Here is a 20471-nt window from a genome sequence, read left to right on the forward strand (position 1 = left end):
GTCAATGTTTTATTGTGTTATCTTACATTTTTAGCTGCTCCAAGATCCCTTTGGGATGAAGGGTGGGATTTAAAAAAATTGAACAAAAGTTTTTTTTTGGGGGGGGTGGAAACACTGGGAAATGTGTCAGCTTGAAACTCTTAACCACTATATGCCAAGTAGGATATAAAAATAAATGAAAAAAATATGTAAGAGAGCCCAATGGCATATGATGTTGAGTTGCTTGCCCCTGGTGTTGTTGCTTTTACTTTGATGAAATGCACAGAGGCTGCAAAGTAAAGAGAAAAACCAGCATGTGTGCAAAAGAGGGGGTTCTGAACCCTTTCCATTAGAGTAGCCAGGGCCTCTTTTCAGTGGGAACTCACCAGAACTGAGTTCTGGCACCTCTCAGGTGGGAGCCATTGCCATTATAAGAGAACAAGGGAGATGTTAATGGTGAGTTCTGGCACCTCTTTTTCTAGAAAAATAGCACCGAGAGTAGCCATGTTAACCTTTTGCTGAGAGAGTGCAAAATACCATGTGGCGGCAGCATGGGCTTCAACTGATTTCGGGGTTTGCCAATGCTGACAGTCAGATGATCGGCAGCACTCCCAAAGGCACAGAGCTTTGCAGGTGCCATTTTCTTCCTCTGATCATTCTCACCTCTCTCTTCAGCAATTTTCAGATTGCAAGTTCCTCAGGGAAGATGGGAGCAATCCAGCTTCTTGGTAACGGCCTAAGTATGTTAAGGCAACAAAGGAAGTGGCTCTGTGCCAGAGAGCAGATAGGGGCCCTCCCCTCTCCTTCAACTGGCTGGTTGTTAGAAAGACTAAAGTCAGAGATGAATGCTAGAGAGAGAGCTGGGCTTGAGGCAGGCTGCAGGCAGAAGCCTGAAAGGGAGAAAATGCTTGATTTCTGTTTGAATCCAAGGCTGTGGCTATAGGATAAGCAAGACTTTCTTGGGGTACAGTGGCACCTTGGGTTAAGTACTTAATTTGTTCCGGAGGTCCGTACTTAACCTGAAACTGTTCTTAACCTGAAGCACCACTTTAGCTAATGGGGCCTCCTGCTGCCTCTGCGCTGCCGGAGCACGATTTCTGTTCTCATCCCGAAGCAAAGTTCTTAACCTGAAGCACTATTTCTGGGTTAGCGGAGTGTGTAACCTGAAGCGTATGTAACCTGAAGCGTATGTAACCCGAGGTACCACTGTATTAATACTGTGAGCCCCTCTATCATAGGCTCAGGTTGTATGCATGTGTAAATAAACCATATATTCCGAACACACCAAAGTCTCCACTGTCCCTTATTCCAAGCAAACCAAAAACCCTGTGTAAGCGCCCGTAACCCCTGCAATCTCACACTGCTCAGAGATTGAGGTGATGTGCAGCAATATTGATATGAGTGAACAACGACAAAATCCTTTGACCTTCATGGGTTAATCATACAGAATGTTCTGAAGCAAGAGAGAAAATGCAATTAGGTTTTGGGTCACAGCTAATCCACATAATGATGGGAAATGTAGCCAGGGGGAAATGTCAAGCTGCCTTCGGGTGAGTCAGAAAACAACTTTTTGCATAAACAATTTCAACACTAATATGATCCCATCAACAAGTACTTCAGAGTCAATAAAGCATCAAATACTTGACCGTCAAACATGGGGAGAGGAGGGCAGATCTCATCGATGTGTGTACATGCCAGTTACAAATGATCACACTGGAGGGAGATTCCAAAGGAAGGTTTACTAAACTCTTTTAGAAGCTCTGCCTCCCATTTTCAGAACTTGCACCACTGTCAGTCTTCTATGGATTCTTCTTCACAGCTCATATGGAAAACACATTTGATCCATCATCATCTGTCATTAATCATCAAAGCTTTGGAGTAAATTATAAAACAAAGATCTTGGATATTAGCTATAAATGTACTCATTTATTTATAACACATGCATATTGCCCCCCACCCCTTCAGCTAAAACCATAGCGGTTCACAGCATGAAAGTTAAGATATAAAACACAATATAGAAGCATAAGAGCCTGCTGGATCAGACCAGTGGCTCATCTAGTCCAGCATCCTGTTCCCACAGTGGCCAACCAGAAGCATAAAAGCAGGACCTGAGTTCAGCAGCATCTTCCCTAATTGTGATTTGCAGCAACTGGACCCACATCTGCATAGTAGCTGTGGACAACTGTGTCCTGCGTCATCCAACATAGGATGTCCTTGAGTTCTGGTTTTATGAGAGAGAGAATAACAGTGCATAGTTATCAACTATGAACTTGTTCCCACAGGGGGCAGTGATGACCACCAGTCTGGTTGGCTTTAAAACAGGACGAGACAATTTCATGGAGGACAATGCTATGATGACTATGTTCTACCTCCACTATCAGAGGCAGTGTGCTGGGAATTGCAGGTGGAAACAGGGCTGTTGCACTCATGTCCTGCTTGCCGACTTCCCACAGGCATCTGGCTAGCTCCAAGAGAACAGGATGCTGGATTAGATTAGCCTTTACCCTGATCCACCATGCTCTCCTTATGTTCTTCTTTTGTGCAAAGAGGTTCAATCACAGGCATCTCCAAGAAGGGCTGGGAAAGAGCCTCTGTTTCAAACCCCGAAGAGCCACTGCTACGCTGAGCTAGACAGGCCAATAGTCTGAGTCAGTACAAGACAGCTTCCTATGGCTCTAATATAGGATAAAACAGCTAAAAGCATCTACAATATCACAACAATACACAATGCAGTAATAACAAAACCAATAATCTCTTTTAGCAAACAATCCAGCACAAAGACTAAAACAGACCACTAAAAACACCGATCTACCCCCTCAATTAAAACCAATCCGGGAGGGGGGAAAAACGTTTTCAAGGCATAACAAGGGTAGGATCTAGACACATACAAAAACCGTTCTGAAAATGCTTTTTAAAAAAGCCTTTTAAAAAAATAGATTGAATTTTCCAGAAGGGTCACCATCGTCATCTTGTGTCAAATTGTATATTACACTTAAAAGACAATTAAAACGTTTTATTTGAGGCTGTATAGTTGAGTCCAAGGATGGCACCAATTGTATTTCCTGAGGGAGGTCCACCATTTTGAAGCAACCACTTAAACATAACACCATTCTAAAGGGCATTACTTTTACCAGTTGCAGAGAAGTCCTCCATTCACAAACTTCCCTCATCAAGGAGTTTCACAAAGCTGACCACACTCATGAAAAGGACATGATCCTAACCCCCATAATTGAAATTTTTTCTTCTTCCTGTGTGATACTACAGGTTTTGGCACCGTGACCTGTGGGGTTTCATGAGGGGATATAGCTTATGAGCCACCCAGCTCATAAATCCATTTGGGGTAAGTAAACTGCCAAGAAATCAGCCACCCCAACCAAGGAAATCTTTTTGCCTCAATAGACCAGTACCAGTCAGCTGATGATATGGCATGACCCCTGTAATGCTTCATTGGTCTGACCAAGAAAGAGACTGGTTATTAACCTCAGAAGGCAAGATTGCCAACCGGCAGTTCTGTCTAGTCTGGCAGTTCAACTTCAGACGCTGTCTAAGAGAAGACGCTGCTGCTTCTGGATCAGTTAAAAACAAAAACCAAACCTATATTGCTGGGCGTCATCAGCATAGTAATAACACCACATTCCAAATGTTCAAATGATCTTTCTCAGCTGTTTTGATACAGATGTTGAATGCTGAGAGAATAAAATGAACACCTGTGGCACTCTGCAAGACAAAGCCCTTGGGGGAGGGGGGCGCTGGTTTAAAATTCCTCATCCAAATTCTCCAAGAATGCCTGGAAAGGACAAAGTGCAGCCCGTCAATGCTAGTCCCATTGTTCCTACCATTTCCTGAAGATGACCCAGAAAAAAGTCATGATCTATTATACTGTAGCAGAAGCAGCAGAGGTGTCCAAAACAAATCAATCAACAGAGAAGTAGTTCTTCTACCCACCACCACATGCAGATAACTCACCAGGCCCTTTAAAAGCATTTTCAGGATACAAATACAAGTCACATTAGTGAGAGTTAAGTATTGGATTTTGTAATGTGTGTTTGGTGTTCTTTGACATGTCAGAGGACTGTTCTTACCCTTCTAGCTTGCACTACCACATTCCTCATCAGTGATGTGCATGAAGTGTTAGCTGGAGGTGGGGAGACAGGTTCCTTCTTTTTACAGCTGTTCACTTCAGTTCTAAAATATAATGGCCCATTGAGCCTTGCAGCTGGGGCTTGCATGGGTAGGTCCATCTGTGCAGGAATCACTTTGCTATTTACTGGACAGTGCCTGAACACATTGCATTTTCAACCTACTGCATATTCTTAACACAATCCAACAAACTGTGTTTACTACAAGGCATGCTTCTCAAAAACACTTTTCTAATCCAGCCAACAGCATGTGTAAAACTGGATTTTATACACATATCAATGCAGTTACACAATCAGTGATGCTCACAGTAAACACTGATGAGCACATCCTAAACCGGCTGTGTACTTGCTTCCTTCAAACTTGTGGTCCAGCTGAAAGGTGGGCTGGAATTGATAAAAGATTTTTTGTATCATCTTGGAATGCCTGAACATGTCCAGCCATTCTTATCATGCTGTCAAAGGATGGTAAATGGGACACAGGACAATAGTTGGTCCAATAGTAGTCACTAACCAGCAAGGACAAAGATCAGGAGCCCAAGCAAATCCACTAAACCAACTGATGACACTTCTAATTTAGTCTCTGTACTAATTGCACAGTATCCAAGTCACAAAGAGCTCAGCAATTTTACCTACAAACGTCTAACAATATTATTATTGCAATTATTAATTAAAATTGTTAGTTGCTTTGTTTTGCCCAAGGCAACCCAGAGCAATTTACAACCAAACAACAACAAAAACCCACATAAAACCATGGAGGTGGGGCATACATTTAAACACCCCATCAACTTCTAAAAGGCCACAGGCAGTTAAAGGCCAAATTGTCACAGTAGACTTGATTTGGTTCAGCGACTGCACTCAGGGCACTCCTGTTTGGTCCATGATTTCCAGGCATGGGTCAGACAGGTTCAACACTTTCCCTGGGAACTCCCACAATTTACTGTTGAATCAGAGCAAATATCAATTGAGTTTTCTGCAGATTGATGTTTGTCCTGATTAAGAAGTAAACAGAGGGTTTTCCTGGGGGGAGCAGTGGAGCAAAAGAAAAACCTTTCGGACCCATGGCTAGAAGTAACGAATCAAATGAAAGAAATAACCAGAAGACATCTGGAACAGAGCATCTGATGCCTGGCCAATGAACTAGTGTTTCTTGAAATGTTTCTTGACTTCTTTCCAAGACGGGGAAGAGTGGCAGCAAAGGAAAATGGACAAGTCAATCCTAATCTAGTTTGAGGACCAGTCTAGTCAAAATATATTACCAATATATGGAGGGGGGAATCCTAGGACAGGGAAAATTTGACAATTCCATATATCTGTATGCACAAGCAAACCGTGTGTGTGTGTGTATATATGCTGAAATTCAATGCTAACCATAAAATCCAGTTTTCTTGCTTAGCCAAGCCATCAAAAGTCATCTCTAATGAAAATGACATAAAGCATCTAATACTTAGACTGTGAGGATACTCCAGGAAAGTATGAATTAGGAGACAGGAGACATTTTGACTGTTGACTCCTATATGAAGTGCTGATGGACTATTAAGAATCACTATTCTTATGTAGCTCCACTTTGTCTTCTCACAAGGTTCTGTAAAATTCACTGAATAAACCAGCATTTCACACATTACATAGTGACAACCTGGGTTTGCTGCTGAGCGTGACAAGAAGTCGAAGGCAATCCTGACTCTCTAATAGGCAGCATTTATGCTTCTGAAATGCAGAACTAATAATTTATCTGTTCTAGCGACAAGACACAGAGAACAGCATCAACCTCAAACTTGTCTCTGCCTATGGAGTCTGGCAATGCACTCAAATTATCTGGCCAATGTACAAATGTTGAAGAGCCAATTCATATTTTCTATATATTTTGGCCAAACATCTTGATTATGGCATGGAGCTGCAGCCAGTTTTAGGTTTGGAACCAAAACGAAGAGAAACAAACAAAGCTGAACCAAGAAATATAAGGCAGGAGCCAAGAATAGCAATCAATTTTATGTGTCAGTGTGAACGCTGCCATCTCTAGACGCTACACAGAACCTGCAGGCAACACAGTTTTCCAGAAATCTGAGGGCTGCTTTGACATTTAAACAGCACTATGGAACCCAGCTGAAACATGTTTCACATTGATGGCTGCTCTGGGCTGCAGTTCTAATGGTAGAGTGGCTTGCCACATGGATCCCCTACATAATACAGTATGGTGAGACTCTGTGACGCTACCAGACACAAACATGCTATATTTTATACTTGCCATGCTGAACAACTGCAACACCATAACAGTTTCCTCCATGGGAGGCCAATGGAACATGTAGACCAGTAATGCATGAACAGGACAGATCGTGAAGCTGAGGCTCCAATACTTTGGCCACCTCATGAGAAGAGAAGACTCCCTGGAAAAGACCCTGATGTTGGGAAAGATGGAGGGCACAAGGAGAAGGGGATCACAGAGGACGAGATGGTTGGACAGTGTTCTCGAAGCTACAAACATGAGTCTGACCAAACTGCGGGAGGCAGTGGAAGACAGGAGTGCCTGGCGTGCTGGAGGTCCGTTCTTAACCTGAAACTGTTCTTAACCTGAGGTACCACTGTATTTTGTTCATGCATTGTTGTTGTTGTTTAGTCGTGTCCAACTCTTCGTGACCCCATGGACCAGAGCACGCCAGGCACTCCTGTCTTCCACTGCCTCCCGCAGTTTGGTCAGACTCATGTTTGTAGCTTCGAGAACACTGTCCAACCATCTCGTCCTCAGTTGTCCCCTTCTCCTTGTGCCCTCCATCTTTCCCAACATCAGGGTCTTTTCCAGGGAGTCTTCTCTTCTCATGAGGTGGCCAAAGTATTGGAGCCTCAGCTTCACGATCTGTCCTGTTCATGCATTACTGGTCTACATGTTCCATTGGCCTCCCATGGAGGAAACTTTAGCTAATGGGGCCTCCCGCTGCCGCTGCACGATTTCTGTTCTCATCCTGAAGCAAAGTTCTTAACCCGAGGTACCACTGTAAAGGATTTTGGCCTGGGAAGAAAAAGCGCTTAGCATGAGATGCTGAGGAAGAGAACCAGGCCTCATATAAGGGCTTAACTGGTAAAGAAACTGAAGCACAGGCTTCTCTTTAAATATCTTTAGGTTGCAAGCCTGAGGGCAGGAACCGTCTCATTACTGATCATTGCAAGCTGCTCTGGGAGTCATTTCAGCTGAAGAATGGGGTAAATAAATAAATATGTAAATAAAGGTAATTCCAGCACAGCTTGTTCATGTGACCACAAGAGTGGGCTGCTTCAATTGTTCTGATCACCAGAGAACATGGCTATAATTAAACTGAAGAAAGAGAGAAAACTCAGATTTATCCCAACAAGACAAACTCAGGTGGGGAAGTTGTGACTCTCTAGACTCTAACTCCCATCAGCCCCAGCCCACATCGCCTTTGATGTAAGCGATGATGGGAGCAGCAACTTGTGGAGGGCCCCCACTCCGCCCCTCTCCACTTTACACCATGGATGGGAGGGAGACAGAATTGTGCACTCGTGTTCTTCAAACCTGTGTACATAATAAAGCATTTCAGTACTTTCTTGAATGTCCATCCATATGCTCTGTAAGCTAATGATTATTTAGGATTGTGCAAATACACTGCCACATGTAATAAGAATAATAACTTTATTATTTGTACCCAGCCCATCTGACTGGGTTGCCCCAGCCACTCTGGGCACCACTTTTCTACCAGTGGAAAGTGCAAAAATCTGTGAGAAAATGGCCATTACCCTAATGTACAACTACCCATGTTTCCCAAGGCAATTAAGTACATGTGCAGATGCCCTCTGTGGAATAGAGAGATCCCCCCCTAATCATTTAGTGACTTGTAAAGAAAACTTGCTAATGGGCCAAGATCATTTGTTCATTCCTTGCATTCTTTTACCCAGCATGTAAAATGGTTCCCATGCTATGTTAAATTACTATCAGAACAGACTGAACTAACAGACACATGCTGAATTTAATGGACTTGGCAATGCTGAAATTAGGAGAAAAAGAAAAGCTTGAACAGAAGGAAAGCAAGGACAGTGAACAGTATGGAGAATAAGCAACTAATAAAGAAAGCTGGTCAGACACAGTGATGAACTATGTTTTAGTGTTATATGAATTTCTCTTGGTTTTGTGGGCTCCACCCTCCCTTCTGGCACAAATGCAAGCAGAAGACTGAAAGCTTTGGCTTTCAATTCTAACTAACCATGTTTACTCATTATATCTGCACCCAGACAAACTGTAATTTGTCTTAACTATGGTTTAGCAAAACATGCTGTGCACACACACACACACACACACACACACGAGCCCAAGTGTTGTAACTACATCCAGCAAACCAGATCAATGATATATACTGTACTGTACAGTACCGGACAGATTCAGATATCTGAAATCAAATCTCCACTTAGCCACGTCTCTGTCTAATATAACTCTCAGGGTTCTTAAGAAGTTAATATGAGTGAGAGAGACACTCTGTACACTCCCTGACCTCCCTGAAGGAAGGTCTGGATAAAAATGCAATAAATAATTCAACTCTGCAAACCAAAACAGTGTGAGCAAAATCTTCCAATCTGGCCCTGGTCCATACAATCCATGGCTCTCTGGCCAATACTCTTGATAGCTATTTTCTTACTAGACCCACCGCTTGAGGGGATATGGGACACAGTTTTGCCTCATGGAATTTAGAAGTCCCTTTGTTCACGTAGTCAGACTCTGCCTGTCTTCCAAATGTAGTGTGGATTTTGCCTGGCAAGGAGGAGGCTGGGAGCCAATTGTATCAAGACAAGCGCATGGAAACATGAAAGAATGAAAGCTGCTCTCTCCTTCGTTGTTTTCATGACCAAACAGCTGTCCGCACAAACCAAAATTGGACTCCAAAGTATTTTATCTGGTTCCTAGGTAAAACTGTTACCCACAATTTATGTGGTAAGGAGAATAAATTTATTTTCAAAAGTTATGAGAGATGTATCAAGATATTCCATACTGAAACAAATCATTTCTATTTGGGGTTTTTATTTTTTATTTTTAGGGGGTTACATACACTGGCTGAAGAGAGACAATATGAAGCCACGTACACGCACACACACACACACACACACACACACACACACACACACACTTGTGCTGCTGCTTTATGTATGCCCCTAAAAGTCAAAGGATTTCTACCAATCTGTTCTTTAAAAAAAAAAAAAAACTTTTTAAGAGCAAAAAGACCTCTGTAGAACAAGGAATAGCTACATTTTTTGGAAACAAAATATTGCAAACCTATTCTAAGAAACATAGGCTGAGCACAGATAAACAAGCAAACAACAAAAATAATTTCATCATAACTTATTCCAAGAGACACCAGCCAAAACAGATTTACAAACCTATTCCAAGGAACAGGAGCCAAAGAGGGAGAGCGAAGGAAAGAATATTGTTTTAATATGACCTTGGGGGAATATCTATATATTTATTTATATTCTCTCTAGCACCACTTTTCTGCCTATATCATTATTCCAATATAAAATAAAATCTTCCCATCTACTTGATATGTTTTTCCCCTAGCCAATGAAACATCCCAATTTTATTTTATTTGTACTTTGAAATAAATAGCAATATAAAAAAAAATTATGAAGATCAAAAGTTTTGGCCTGCTAATTTACTGGAGAGCTTCATAATGCCAAAAATGGAATTGAAAAATTAAAGTTTTTTTGCCTGGGAAAAGACATAAGGAGAATGCACTTAGTATGAGATGCAGAATGCTGATAAGGATGAGTTTCGGTCTCCTGTTTCTACAACTTTCCCATCTCCCTAAATTTAAAACTGTACTGCTGCTCCATTTCTTATTTTCCATTTCCCTGCACTCAGACCTTCCCAAAGGAAATAACAATAGAAGGGTTATAGCTGCTACCTTTTTACATATGGGGAAATAGTTGCATGGCAGACAGATGTTCAGCAGGTGAAACATTTTCCATAAGTGCTGTTTCATGCCAGGAGATACTATGCCAGTTCCATTTCTGTCTCACATGGAATTCTGAAAGGCACAGAACTCTTCTTCCCGAAATGTGGCAAGTATGGGAACTTAATGAGTTGCCTTATACCAAATTAGGCTATTGATCCATTTAGCTCAGCACTGTTTACACTGACCAGCAGTGCTTCTCCAGGGTTTCAAACGGGATATTCCCAGCCATATCTGAAGATGCTAGAGAATAAACCAGGGATCTCCTTCATGCAAAAGCGGATGTTTTACCACTGAGCTACAGCCCTTCCCCAGCAATGCATACCTTGGAATCCCTCACTGCTGGGAGATGAAACAACCACAGCATCATCTGCTCATTAATATCCAATGACCACTGCCTTAAGGGCTGCCTTAAGATGTCTTCTGAATGTCAGGCAGTTGTTTATCTCTTTGACATCTGATGGGAGGGCGTTCCACAGGGCGGGCGCCACTACCGAGAAGGCCCTCTGTCTGGTTCCCTGTAGCCTCACTTCTCGCAATGAGGGAACCACCAGAAGGCCCTTGGCGCTGGATCTCAGTGTCCGGGCTGAATGATGGGGGTGGAGACACTCCTTCAGGTATACAGGACCGAGGCCGTTTAGGGCTTTAAAGGTCAGCACCAACACTTTGAATCATGCTCGGAAACAGTCTGGGAGCCAATGCAGATCTCTCAGAACTGGTGTTATGTGGTCTCGGCGGCCACTCCCAGTCACCAGTCTAGCTGCCGCATTCTGGATTAATTGCAGTTTCCAGGTCACCTTCAAAGGTAGCCCCACGTAGAGCGCATTGCAGTAGTCCAAGCTGTCCCATATGGAGGTCGAACCTGCAGCCTTGGGGTTATCAGCTATCGAAATGATTCTCCCTAGCAAGCAGAGGGGCCCCGTGGGCTCCTAGGGTATGTTGCTGCTTTTGGAAACCAATGCAGATTTGAAACTAGACTGTTTCTCTGGGTGCACATACATGCATCTCTAGGCTCATGCTTTGAATTTGCAAATAAAAAAGTATTACAAAAATACAGTCGTCTCTGCTGACAAGGAAGCAAATCCCATAGAAGGCTACAGTCTGAACTTCCTACCAGTTGAGAAAGAGGAGAGCATGGGATTTTCTCTTTGTTTTCCTTTTATCACTGTTCCTATGTTTCCCCTTCTGTTACAAATGATTTCCCCCCCTTTCCTTACCCATTTCCATGTTTTCATATCTTTGCTTTTTCATGCAGCCACTCTGCATTAAACATTTTAGCAGGAAAGCTGCTTCTTCTTTTTTAAAAAAGTCTACCCATTGCGTTTCTTTCTAACAATTCTGAACGAGGATTACGAAAATCATTGTGAAGCAGGAAATGGCAGGGGTGGGGTGAAGGGAAATTGGAAGCGACTTTCAGCTTAGCTTATGAATGTGTAATGAAAGAACGTGAGGCTTTGCTTCAGTCACGGTGTGCCAAGGAGGGATACTGAACAAAAGGGTCATTATTATGGCTGAGCATTCTAAGAGCTTACAAGAAAAACAGTCAGAAATGGAATAAGTTAAAAGGGGTCACAGCCAGATCAAAAACGTTGGCCTAGATTTAATGCTTTATGCTTTGCTTCAGGAATGCAATTTACTCCCACCTGGATCCAAGCAACTTCATAGCAGTTGTGTCTATGATGGTATTCCCCCGTACACGTAGATATGTCTAGCTTGCTTGCTTGGGCTGCAATGCCCTAATCCATGTTGTTTAAGCTTTTTTTATCCTTCATTCATGTTTCAAACATGGCAAACATGCAAATGGCAGAGCTCCTCTTGGTAACATGATTCATGTCAATTCAACACTTGTATAAACCATGTGAGTTACTCCAAAGTATGGGGCATACGGGGTGTATGGGGAGGGGCACTATCTCTGCTGGGGGAAATGTCATGCTCCTTCTGGGGTAGTTCAGCCACCACTGGTCCCCACTCTGCACTCAGCTCTTGTTTGTTGCTCCTAGAAGCTGCCAGTATGTGACAGTGGCCACACCCTGGGCAACAGCTTTGACTGGTTGGCTAAACCAGGTGAGGGTAGCCAATAGGTCATAAACCCTTGCTGAGTCTTGTCTATCTCCTGCATGTGAAGACAAGTTCTGGCAGATTGAGCGAACAAGACCAATAGTGGGTCCCATGGTCAAGAAGGCAGTTTCTGCATGTGTTGTTGAAGGAAATGAAGGGCAGATGGGGCTCAGGAACCTGGGAAGGTAGCCCATCTAGGAGTTGGGTCATTTCCACAGAATGAAAGATAGCAGGATCCCCAAGGATGTGCTCTATGGAGAGCTGGATTCAGGCACCGGGCCCATTGGCAGACCAACTCTAAGATGTCTGCAAACGAGACATGATGGCTGGCAACATCAACCCTGCTGTGTGGGAATCCCATGCAGATGACCATAGTGCCTGGAGACAGACGGACAGGTTGTGTATCCACAGCAGTGACCGGAAGAGGAATAACCTCTGGAATGAGCTCAAAGAGAAGAAACGGCATGGTGCACCTGCATCAGCACAACTGGACACCTTCATCTGCCCCAGCTGCAGTAAAGCATATCTCTCCCATATTGGTCTCTACAGCCACAGCAGGTGCTGTAACTCTCCAATGGCTTGACTATACTCATTCATTGTCTCCCGAGATAGACAGATGCCAACAACTCCAAAATTGCTGCTGCTGCTAGATTAGATACACCATTTGCCTCCTCTAGCAAGGCAATAATTTAATTATTAAATGCATATAGTGGTCTCTCTAAGCCAGTACTGGAACTGCAATGCAAGAGTCACAGCTAAATTGTTGAAGATCCCCTTCAGTTCTTTCGCACTAAGAAACCAGAAGTTCAGTGTGTAGCAATCGCAACTTTCTAATCAGATGAGAAGTCAGTCAGTAGTATGCTACATGGCTGCTTCCCCAAGTTTAGGGATAAAAGCAGAAAGGTGGTGCACAATTGCATATTGGGAGCATAGTCAGCACTAGAATCCTATAATCACAGGACAAGAAAGAAAGCTTTCCAGTTCACAACTCTAAGGCAACAACCCTAAGGCATGCCAGAAACGTCTGCCAAATGTAGGAATACTTAGAACAATCTTGATGGCTTCAGCAAATTGGGCAAATCATAATCTACAGTGGAAGAGACACACGCCCTTGGTCACTAGCCAATCTGATAAGTGAAAACCCCTTCTCAGTCTCAAATAAGCAATTTAGCTTGAGAACTAAATGTGAAGAAATGCCTACCCTACAAGCCTGCAGCCATGGCCATTTCAGATGACCCCAGAATAAATGGATTTCAAGATGCAGAGTTGGGAATAACCACTGCCTGGATCTCGGGGAGTCCTTGCTGTGAATAGTGAACAGTACTGGGGCAGATGGACTGAGGCTGAGACTCAATATAAGGCAGTTTCATATGTCCGTGAGTGCAGAGGAGGGATGGAGCAGAAATTTGGTACAGTGCACATTTTAATGTGGACTTTTCTAATTCACTGTTCCCAATAGAATATGTGGACCAAAATGCACCTATCCTTCAGAATTCACACTTCCATGAATTCTGTAATGCAGTTTCTTCAATCACTGTGTACAAAAAACAAAAACAAAATAACAACACGCTGACAAACTTAAAATTTACAAACCAATGTAGAAATGTTACAAACTGAATTTAAAATTTGCAAACCAATGTAGAAATGTTACAAATTGAGCTTAAAATAAAAAGGAGAAACTGAGAGAAAGCCAAATTGACTGGTTTTGTGAACCCCTAGGTAAAGGTAAAAGGATCCCTGACCATTAGATCCAGTTGTGGCCGACTCTGGGGTTGCGGCGCTCATCTTGCTTTATTGGCTGAGAGAGCCGGCGTACAGCTTCCGGGTCATGTGGACAGCATGACTAAGCCGTTTCTGGCAAACCAGAGCAGCACACGGAAACGCTGTTTACCTTCCCGCTGGAGCGGTACCTATTTATCTACTTGCACTTTGACGTGCTTTTGAACTGCTAGGTTGGCAGAAGCTGAGACCGAGCAACTGGAGCTCAACCTGTCGCAGGGATTTGAACCGCCGACCTTCTGATCGGCAAGTCCTAAGCTCTGTGGTTTAACCCACAGCGCCACCCGTGTCCCTTGTCAACCCCTAGTTCTCAGTAAATGAAGAACCTTCACAATGCAGGAAGAACGTAGGGTTCCCAGGTCCTATCCTGGAGACTTTGCTTGTTACTTTAAGAGCTCAGAGCCAATGAGGGAGTATGTGTTGGGGGTAGTGAACTCCTGCCCTTCTGCTCCAACAGACCTCTTGATCACCTTTATTTGCCACATTCAGTGGGACGTAAGCTGAAGAGAATGGTGAGTGAATGAATCATATGGAATAGCAGGGCAGGAAGTGGGCTACGGCATCCTTGCTCACTCTGTCAACCTCTTAAATCAATGGACAGTCTTCCCACTAAGCCACATTCCCACAACGAATACATTAAATGCTTTTGTGAATACAATGCACCACATTGTTAACATGCAATGTACTAGACACTAGCCCATAAAATGTTTTAATAAAAATGAGTTTTTGAAAGCCCTCCAAAGATATCGTATTAAATTAGATACCTCATATGAGCTGAAGGGGGGGGGAATCTCACCATCAATTAATATGAAATGATGGAACATAAATAGAACGGACAAGGCATAATGTCTGTTGTGTGTTTCATCTGACAATCTAGATTCGTCTTCACCAACCTGCTGCCCCACTCCAGATGTTTTGAAGAGCAACTGTCATCAGCCCCAACCAGCAGAGCTGATGGGAACTGTAAACCAAAACATCTGCAGGGCATCAGGTTGGCAAAGGCAGCAGACAAATACGTTTGGACCATTGTACATAGAGGATGATGATGGACTGAATTACTGAAAGTAGCTGGCATGAGACAAAAACAGAGTTTCCAAAAAAACAGCGCAGCCAGGCTTTTGCTCTCACTCTGATCCCCTGGAATCCTATTAGTTTAACAACTTTTGATTCCATGTATACTAATGGGATGACCCCAGTGTGACGTCCTTATCCAAACAGACTGAACTTCACCAGGAATTACTTTTAACTTAAACCTTATGGGTTGATGCTTGGACAAAATAAGGAAGCATCCTGTTGGGAAAAGACCTCCATACTGGTATATTATCATGACCTGTGCCGGCACTGCAAGTGGATGTAAAGATGATCAGAGCTGTATTTGTTGTTGTTCTAGTCCCTGGGAACAGCTGCTACTGCCAAGCACACAGCTGCTTAGCTATAACAAGAGATGGTGCGTAACATGGATCATAACAGAAATGTTGTATGTTCATCACCTAGACTTTTCAGGCTCTACTCGGCTATGAGTGATCGCCAAAGAAGAAGAAGAAGCACTACAAACCTACACACCTAATATTTGGGGTAGGGTTTTTTAATATAAAAAATAGCTTCACTGTGATCCGTTTGACCTTAAAATGCATGAGTGTTGGCAAAATAAAGGAGGCCTCCACAAGGTTATACATGGAAGAAGGATGGTCTTTTCATTATCTGCCACTCTGAATATCTTCTCAACCGCACATACACTGAGGATTTGGGCCTCTTAAAAAACAAAACAGACTAGCTTCTGACTTAATACATGGACTTTTACATCAGTATATTCTTAGCTCACGCTTTTAGGAGCTACCCTAGTCTCTCGATTGTAAATCTTTTTAATTGATTTACCTTTTATGGTAAAGGGTAGGTAAGAAATCTAATAAATAATAACAGCGCTTGATAAATAAATAGACATGACAGAAAAACTGAGATAAAATGATTAACTGTAATGAACTAGCATAAATACATTTGGTAGGTATATAAACACAGAGACAGATAAATGATAATTAAAAGCTCTCTCCTTATTCCATTTGGATTTACAGTGGTACCTCGGGTTAAGTACTTAATTCATTCCGAAGGTCTGTTCTTAATCTGAAACTGTTCTTAACCTGAAGCACCACTTTAGCTAATGGGGCCTCCTGCTGCTGCTGCGGCGCCAGAGCACGATTTCTGTTCTCATCCTGAAGCAAAGTTCTTAACCTGAGGTACTATTTCTGGGTTAGTGGAGTCTGTAACCTGAAGCAAATGTAACCTGAAGCGTATGTAACCTGAGGTACCACTGTGTTTATTTTTTGCTTTTGAAGTAGATGTATAGGTTTTTTTAATAATTGCCATTAGATTTCATAAAATTATTTTTATATAAGCGGTCTATTTATGTCAGTTTGTAACAGTTAATTTTTTTATCTCTATATTTTTTATTATCATATCTTCAATTTGTCAGGATTTAATCTCTTTTTTGCCCAGATAGATAGATAGATAGATAGATAGATAAAATGTGAATAAACTGGGATAAAACTGGTGCAATAATAAAAATAGCAGGACAAATATTTCAGATTATAATAATAACACAGCCATCCATTAAAATAAAATAATAAAATAAAATAAATATTATGCAGGGATCTATAAGACATTTTGCTACTTACCCACACACTGGTTGCCTTCGCTCATTTGGTAACCAAACCGGCAAATGACTGGAGCTCGTGCAGCAGTTGGATAATTGGGAGCAGGAGCTGGGGCTGGAGGTGGTGGAGGATACGCATTAGGGTAAGGATTCAGATATGGCGATCGATAAATGGGATTTGTTCGTGGTATACAGAGATAGCCACCATTCTGGTTAACGCACACCATATCTCCTCTACAGGCCTCGACAATAGTCCGACATTCATCAACATCTGAAAGGATGCAGAAGGGAAAAAACAATGTATCTCTCTGCCAGTTAAAGGTTTATTTAGCAAATCAATCATTTGCTATTTAGATCAGTCAACAATTAAGGTCTGTACATTTAATCCATTCATCATTCATCATTTATATGCATTTATAAACATTTCAATATAAGTGCCTTTTTTGTTACAGAAATGCAGGAAAACTCAATAATACTAGTATTATTTTTTAAATTAAGCCACCGCTAACTTTGGGGGGGGGTAGAAAGGCATTTTTAATACTTTCCCCCTATTACAGGAGAGAAATGTGCTGCTGCTACACACTAGCAGAACATCAGCCACATCCACTGTGTGCTCAACCCAGGAGTGACCCTAGAAACCTCCAGGACTATGTTGATGACAACGCCCACTGCCGCCCACACAGAGGGAGCCAATGGTTTTGTGAAAGTGACATGACAGGCACCCAGCACCTTCATATACACACCACAGGCAATATTATCCCATAGTGCCTCCCATCCCATCAGCTGCAGAGGCAGAGCTTGCAACAGCCCCACCATGGCCAGTCCTCAGGCATTCCTCTAGAACTCCATTAGGCTCCACAAAAAGGTAGAAGGAACCTTCACTTGGAATGGGCTCTGCGCAGTCCTCCTGGGTTCAAAGGTTCAAGACCAACCATGAGTGGGAAAGAACCTTTTGTGTGGAAAGTTGGAGTCCCCCCAACCCCAGGCGACCCCCGAGCATAATAATGACTCAAGACAACGTGCTATGGGATTAAAGTTGGCCACAACTTTATTAAGTTTTGGATGTAGGGAGACCTTGGCTCAGGCATTGGGCGTTTATCCTTCCCAGTCCCCAACTGGGGATCTGGGAGACATCAGGGTTATCCAGAATGTGTGGGGATTGGGCTGGCTCTGGAGAACATATGTCTCTGGAGAACATAGCAGCGCCTGCATACCTGTGGAGAAGAGGTTAACCTGCAAAAGAAGACTTTACTGAGGGAGGGGAGGGTGGGAGAAGCTCTGGAGCCGACTGCCGCTTCACAGGTAAGATTCACCTTCTGTTGTGTGGGCAGGACAGTCCCCCCCTTACCTGTCCAATCCCCTGGCAATGCCTCCCCAGGCAGGACTGGGCGACTGGCTGAGGTAGACAGAGACCTCCAGGTATCCAGCCTGGGGAGGATGAAGCCAGCCTGAACTACCAGGAGTCGTGCTGGGGTGCTGGGGGCTGCACACAACCACGCAAAAGGCGCCCCCCATTTGATGAGGGGAGCAGTCATTGTTAAGCAGCCAAGGGGCAGGGCAGGTCACAAGAAGGGCAGCCACCGCACCATACTGACAGCAACAGCAACAGCATCCATTGGCCAACTGCATGAGGCATGGATCTGGCAAGCAGGAGATGGGAGTTCAAGCTGCACCGGGGGGAAGAGGATATGTGTCCTCACAAGCTTTCAGAATGTCATCCCCCCCCCGAAAACCTCTCATGTGCTCGTGCTTGAGCCCACACTAAAAACACCACAGATGTCATGGATTGGTTGGCTGCAGAGGAATGGTGGGAGGAACCAGGTGGGGAGCCACCAAGGGAAGATGGCTCAGAGCCCAGGAAGTGCTAGTGGTCAGAGGGAGAAGACTGGGAAGAGGAGGTGTCAGAAGCTGAGGAGGTAACATGGTTTGGTGAGCTCGGAGTCTGTGGCAAAGAGAAGCCCAAAATCAGAGGCAGAGGCTGAAGCAGTAGAGTGGAACGACAGAGGCCAAGAGCAGAAATGAGTCAGGCTGGTGAAGAGTCAGGTGTGGCTCACCCTCCTGCTGCAACAGGTTCCTCTCTTCCCTGATCTCGCAGAACCAGAAGAGGCATGAACAGGGCAGAGGAGATGTTATCTTCATGCAAGCACAGTATCAGATTGCTTGGGGAAAACCCTGGAGAGGAGAGGACTTAGGCAGCTGTGGGGAGGCTGTGGGAACCTTCAGTCTCAGCAACTGCTTCATGGGGGCAAAACCTACCAGAGACGAGTCGCTATGCGTTCATTAGACCTGACACTCTTTTGCAGGTTGTGGCTTTGCTAATAAAGAGTTAACTCCAACTTGCACTGTGTGATTTATTGCTGGCTCACGGCTAACAACAGAGCAGTTCCACAGCAGCGGGGAATTGAACATTATGGGGAAAGCTGCCCAGAAGAGGGGGCTGCAGAGGGTAATGGGCCAAAAGATGCCTCCCCATATGTTCTCAAGTGGGAGCCTCCACTGGATCTCAGTCCTGGAAGGGTCCCTTCTCTTCACTAAAGGGCACTCTGGAAACAACTCAACATACATACATACATACATACATACATACATACATTTCATTAACTAAAACAATGGAAGGCTCATTGATATTACCTTGGTCTTGCCATGTCATGCAGATTGATAATCGTTTGTGCAGAAGGTGAAGCAGTAATGCAATTTCCCAGATCCCCATTTTTAACATCCCGTCACACAGCTGCTAAGAACCATCTAATGGTGCAATAAAATGTAGACCTGCATTGGCAAGATCAACACAGGCCAACAGGGAGGTCTGGCATAAACTAGACTACTCAAAAAGCCTCATCTAACCCACATGATTTTATCTTATCCTACTCTTACGTTTCTAGTGAAAATGTAAAAGATCCCATTCTTATTGCCTTCTCTACTACGGTTTCATTGCTAATTGCAAACTCCTGTAGCCTTTTTCCACTAACACATTTGTAAAAGAACATTGGGATGCAAATTTCAGGCTTGTGGTTCCCCACCACCACCCCCGACACTGATGGTTTGATTTGGCAGCTGTGAAACTTGGCTCTTAATCTGGAACTGCAAGCTTCTTTTACACTCTTGCTTGCATAAACATGGTTACAGGATATTAAACTCTGAGGATTTGTTTCAGATCTCCTCTTAGCTCTCACCAACATTTGAAAGTTATTTCATGTGTCGTAATGAATTGACTTCAGACAGATACAAACTGATTAATAAGATTAGACTGCAGACACCATTTTGGAGACTCTCTTCCTGTTTTGTCTCCTCTGCCAGAGAGCTAACAAATGAATGAATTTTGGGGAGGGTTCAGTGGGAGAGCATCTATTTTGCATGCAAAAGGTCCCTAGTCCAATCTCCACCATCTCTAGCTAGAGTTGGGAAGGCTCCCTGTCTGAAAACCGCTGCCAATCAGTGTGGACAATATGGACTAGTGATTTGACTCAGTATATAACAGTTTCCTATGTTCCTAACTAAAGATTTGGTGGTCATACTAAATACCACCAAATGAATACATGGATTCAACTGGCAAGTATGGATTTGAACCTAGATTATACGTTCAAAATCCAGCAGCCTGGCTATTGTCACCACGTATTAATGACATCATCCCTAACTATAGCCATTTAGAATCATAAAGTTGGTAGTGACTCTGAAGGTCATTTAGTTTAACCCCCTGCTAATGCAGGAAATCTGATGTTAAAGTATCCTGATAGGTGGCCATCCAGCCTTTGCTTAAACACCTCTAACAAAGGAAAACAGGTCATGCCACCAATAAGTTATTCCTAACATTTAGTTGAAATCCCTTTGTAATTTAACCCATTGGTTTGGGTCCTACCCTCTGGAGGAACAGAAAGTAGCAGATGCAGTTAACACCCTGAAGCAGACATACAGAAGGACAGAACC

The 20471-nt window shown here is 43.4% G+C and overlaps 1 protein-coding gene across 5 annotated transcripts in view; it reads right to left on the minus strand.

The window, feature by feature from the left end:
- Nucleotides 1–20471, minus strand: part of FBLN5 (fibulin 5) — a 56099-nt gene that overhangs the window by 17990 nt on the left and 17638 nt on the right. For all 5 annotated transcript variants that reach the window (XM_083616637.1, XM_083616636.1, XM_083616634.1 and 2 more), the window contains one exon: nt 16570–16818. In XM_083616637.1, the coding sequence (XP_083472763.1) occupies nt 16570–16818 (249 nt within the window). The remainder of the gene's footprint in view (nt 1–16569; nt 16819–20471) is intronic.

This window comes from Podarcis filfolensis, assembly GCF_964270895.1.
Source record: "Podarcis filfolensis genome assembly, chromosome: 1".
Taxonomy (NCBI): Eukaryota; Metazoa; Chordata; class Lepidosauria; order Squamata; family Lacertidae; genus Podarcis; species Podarcis filfolensis.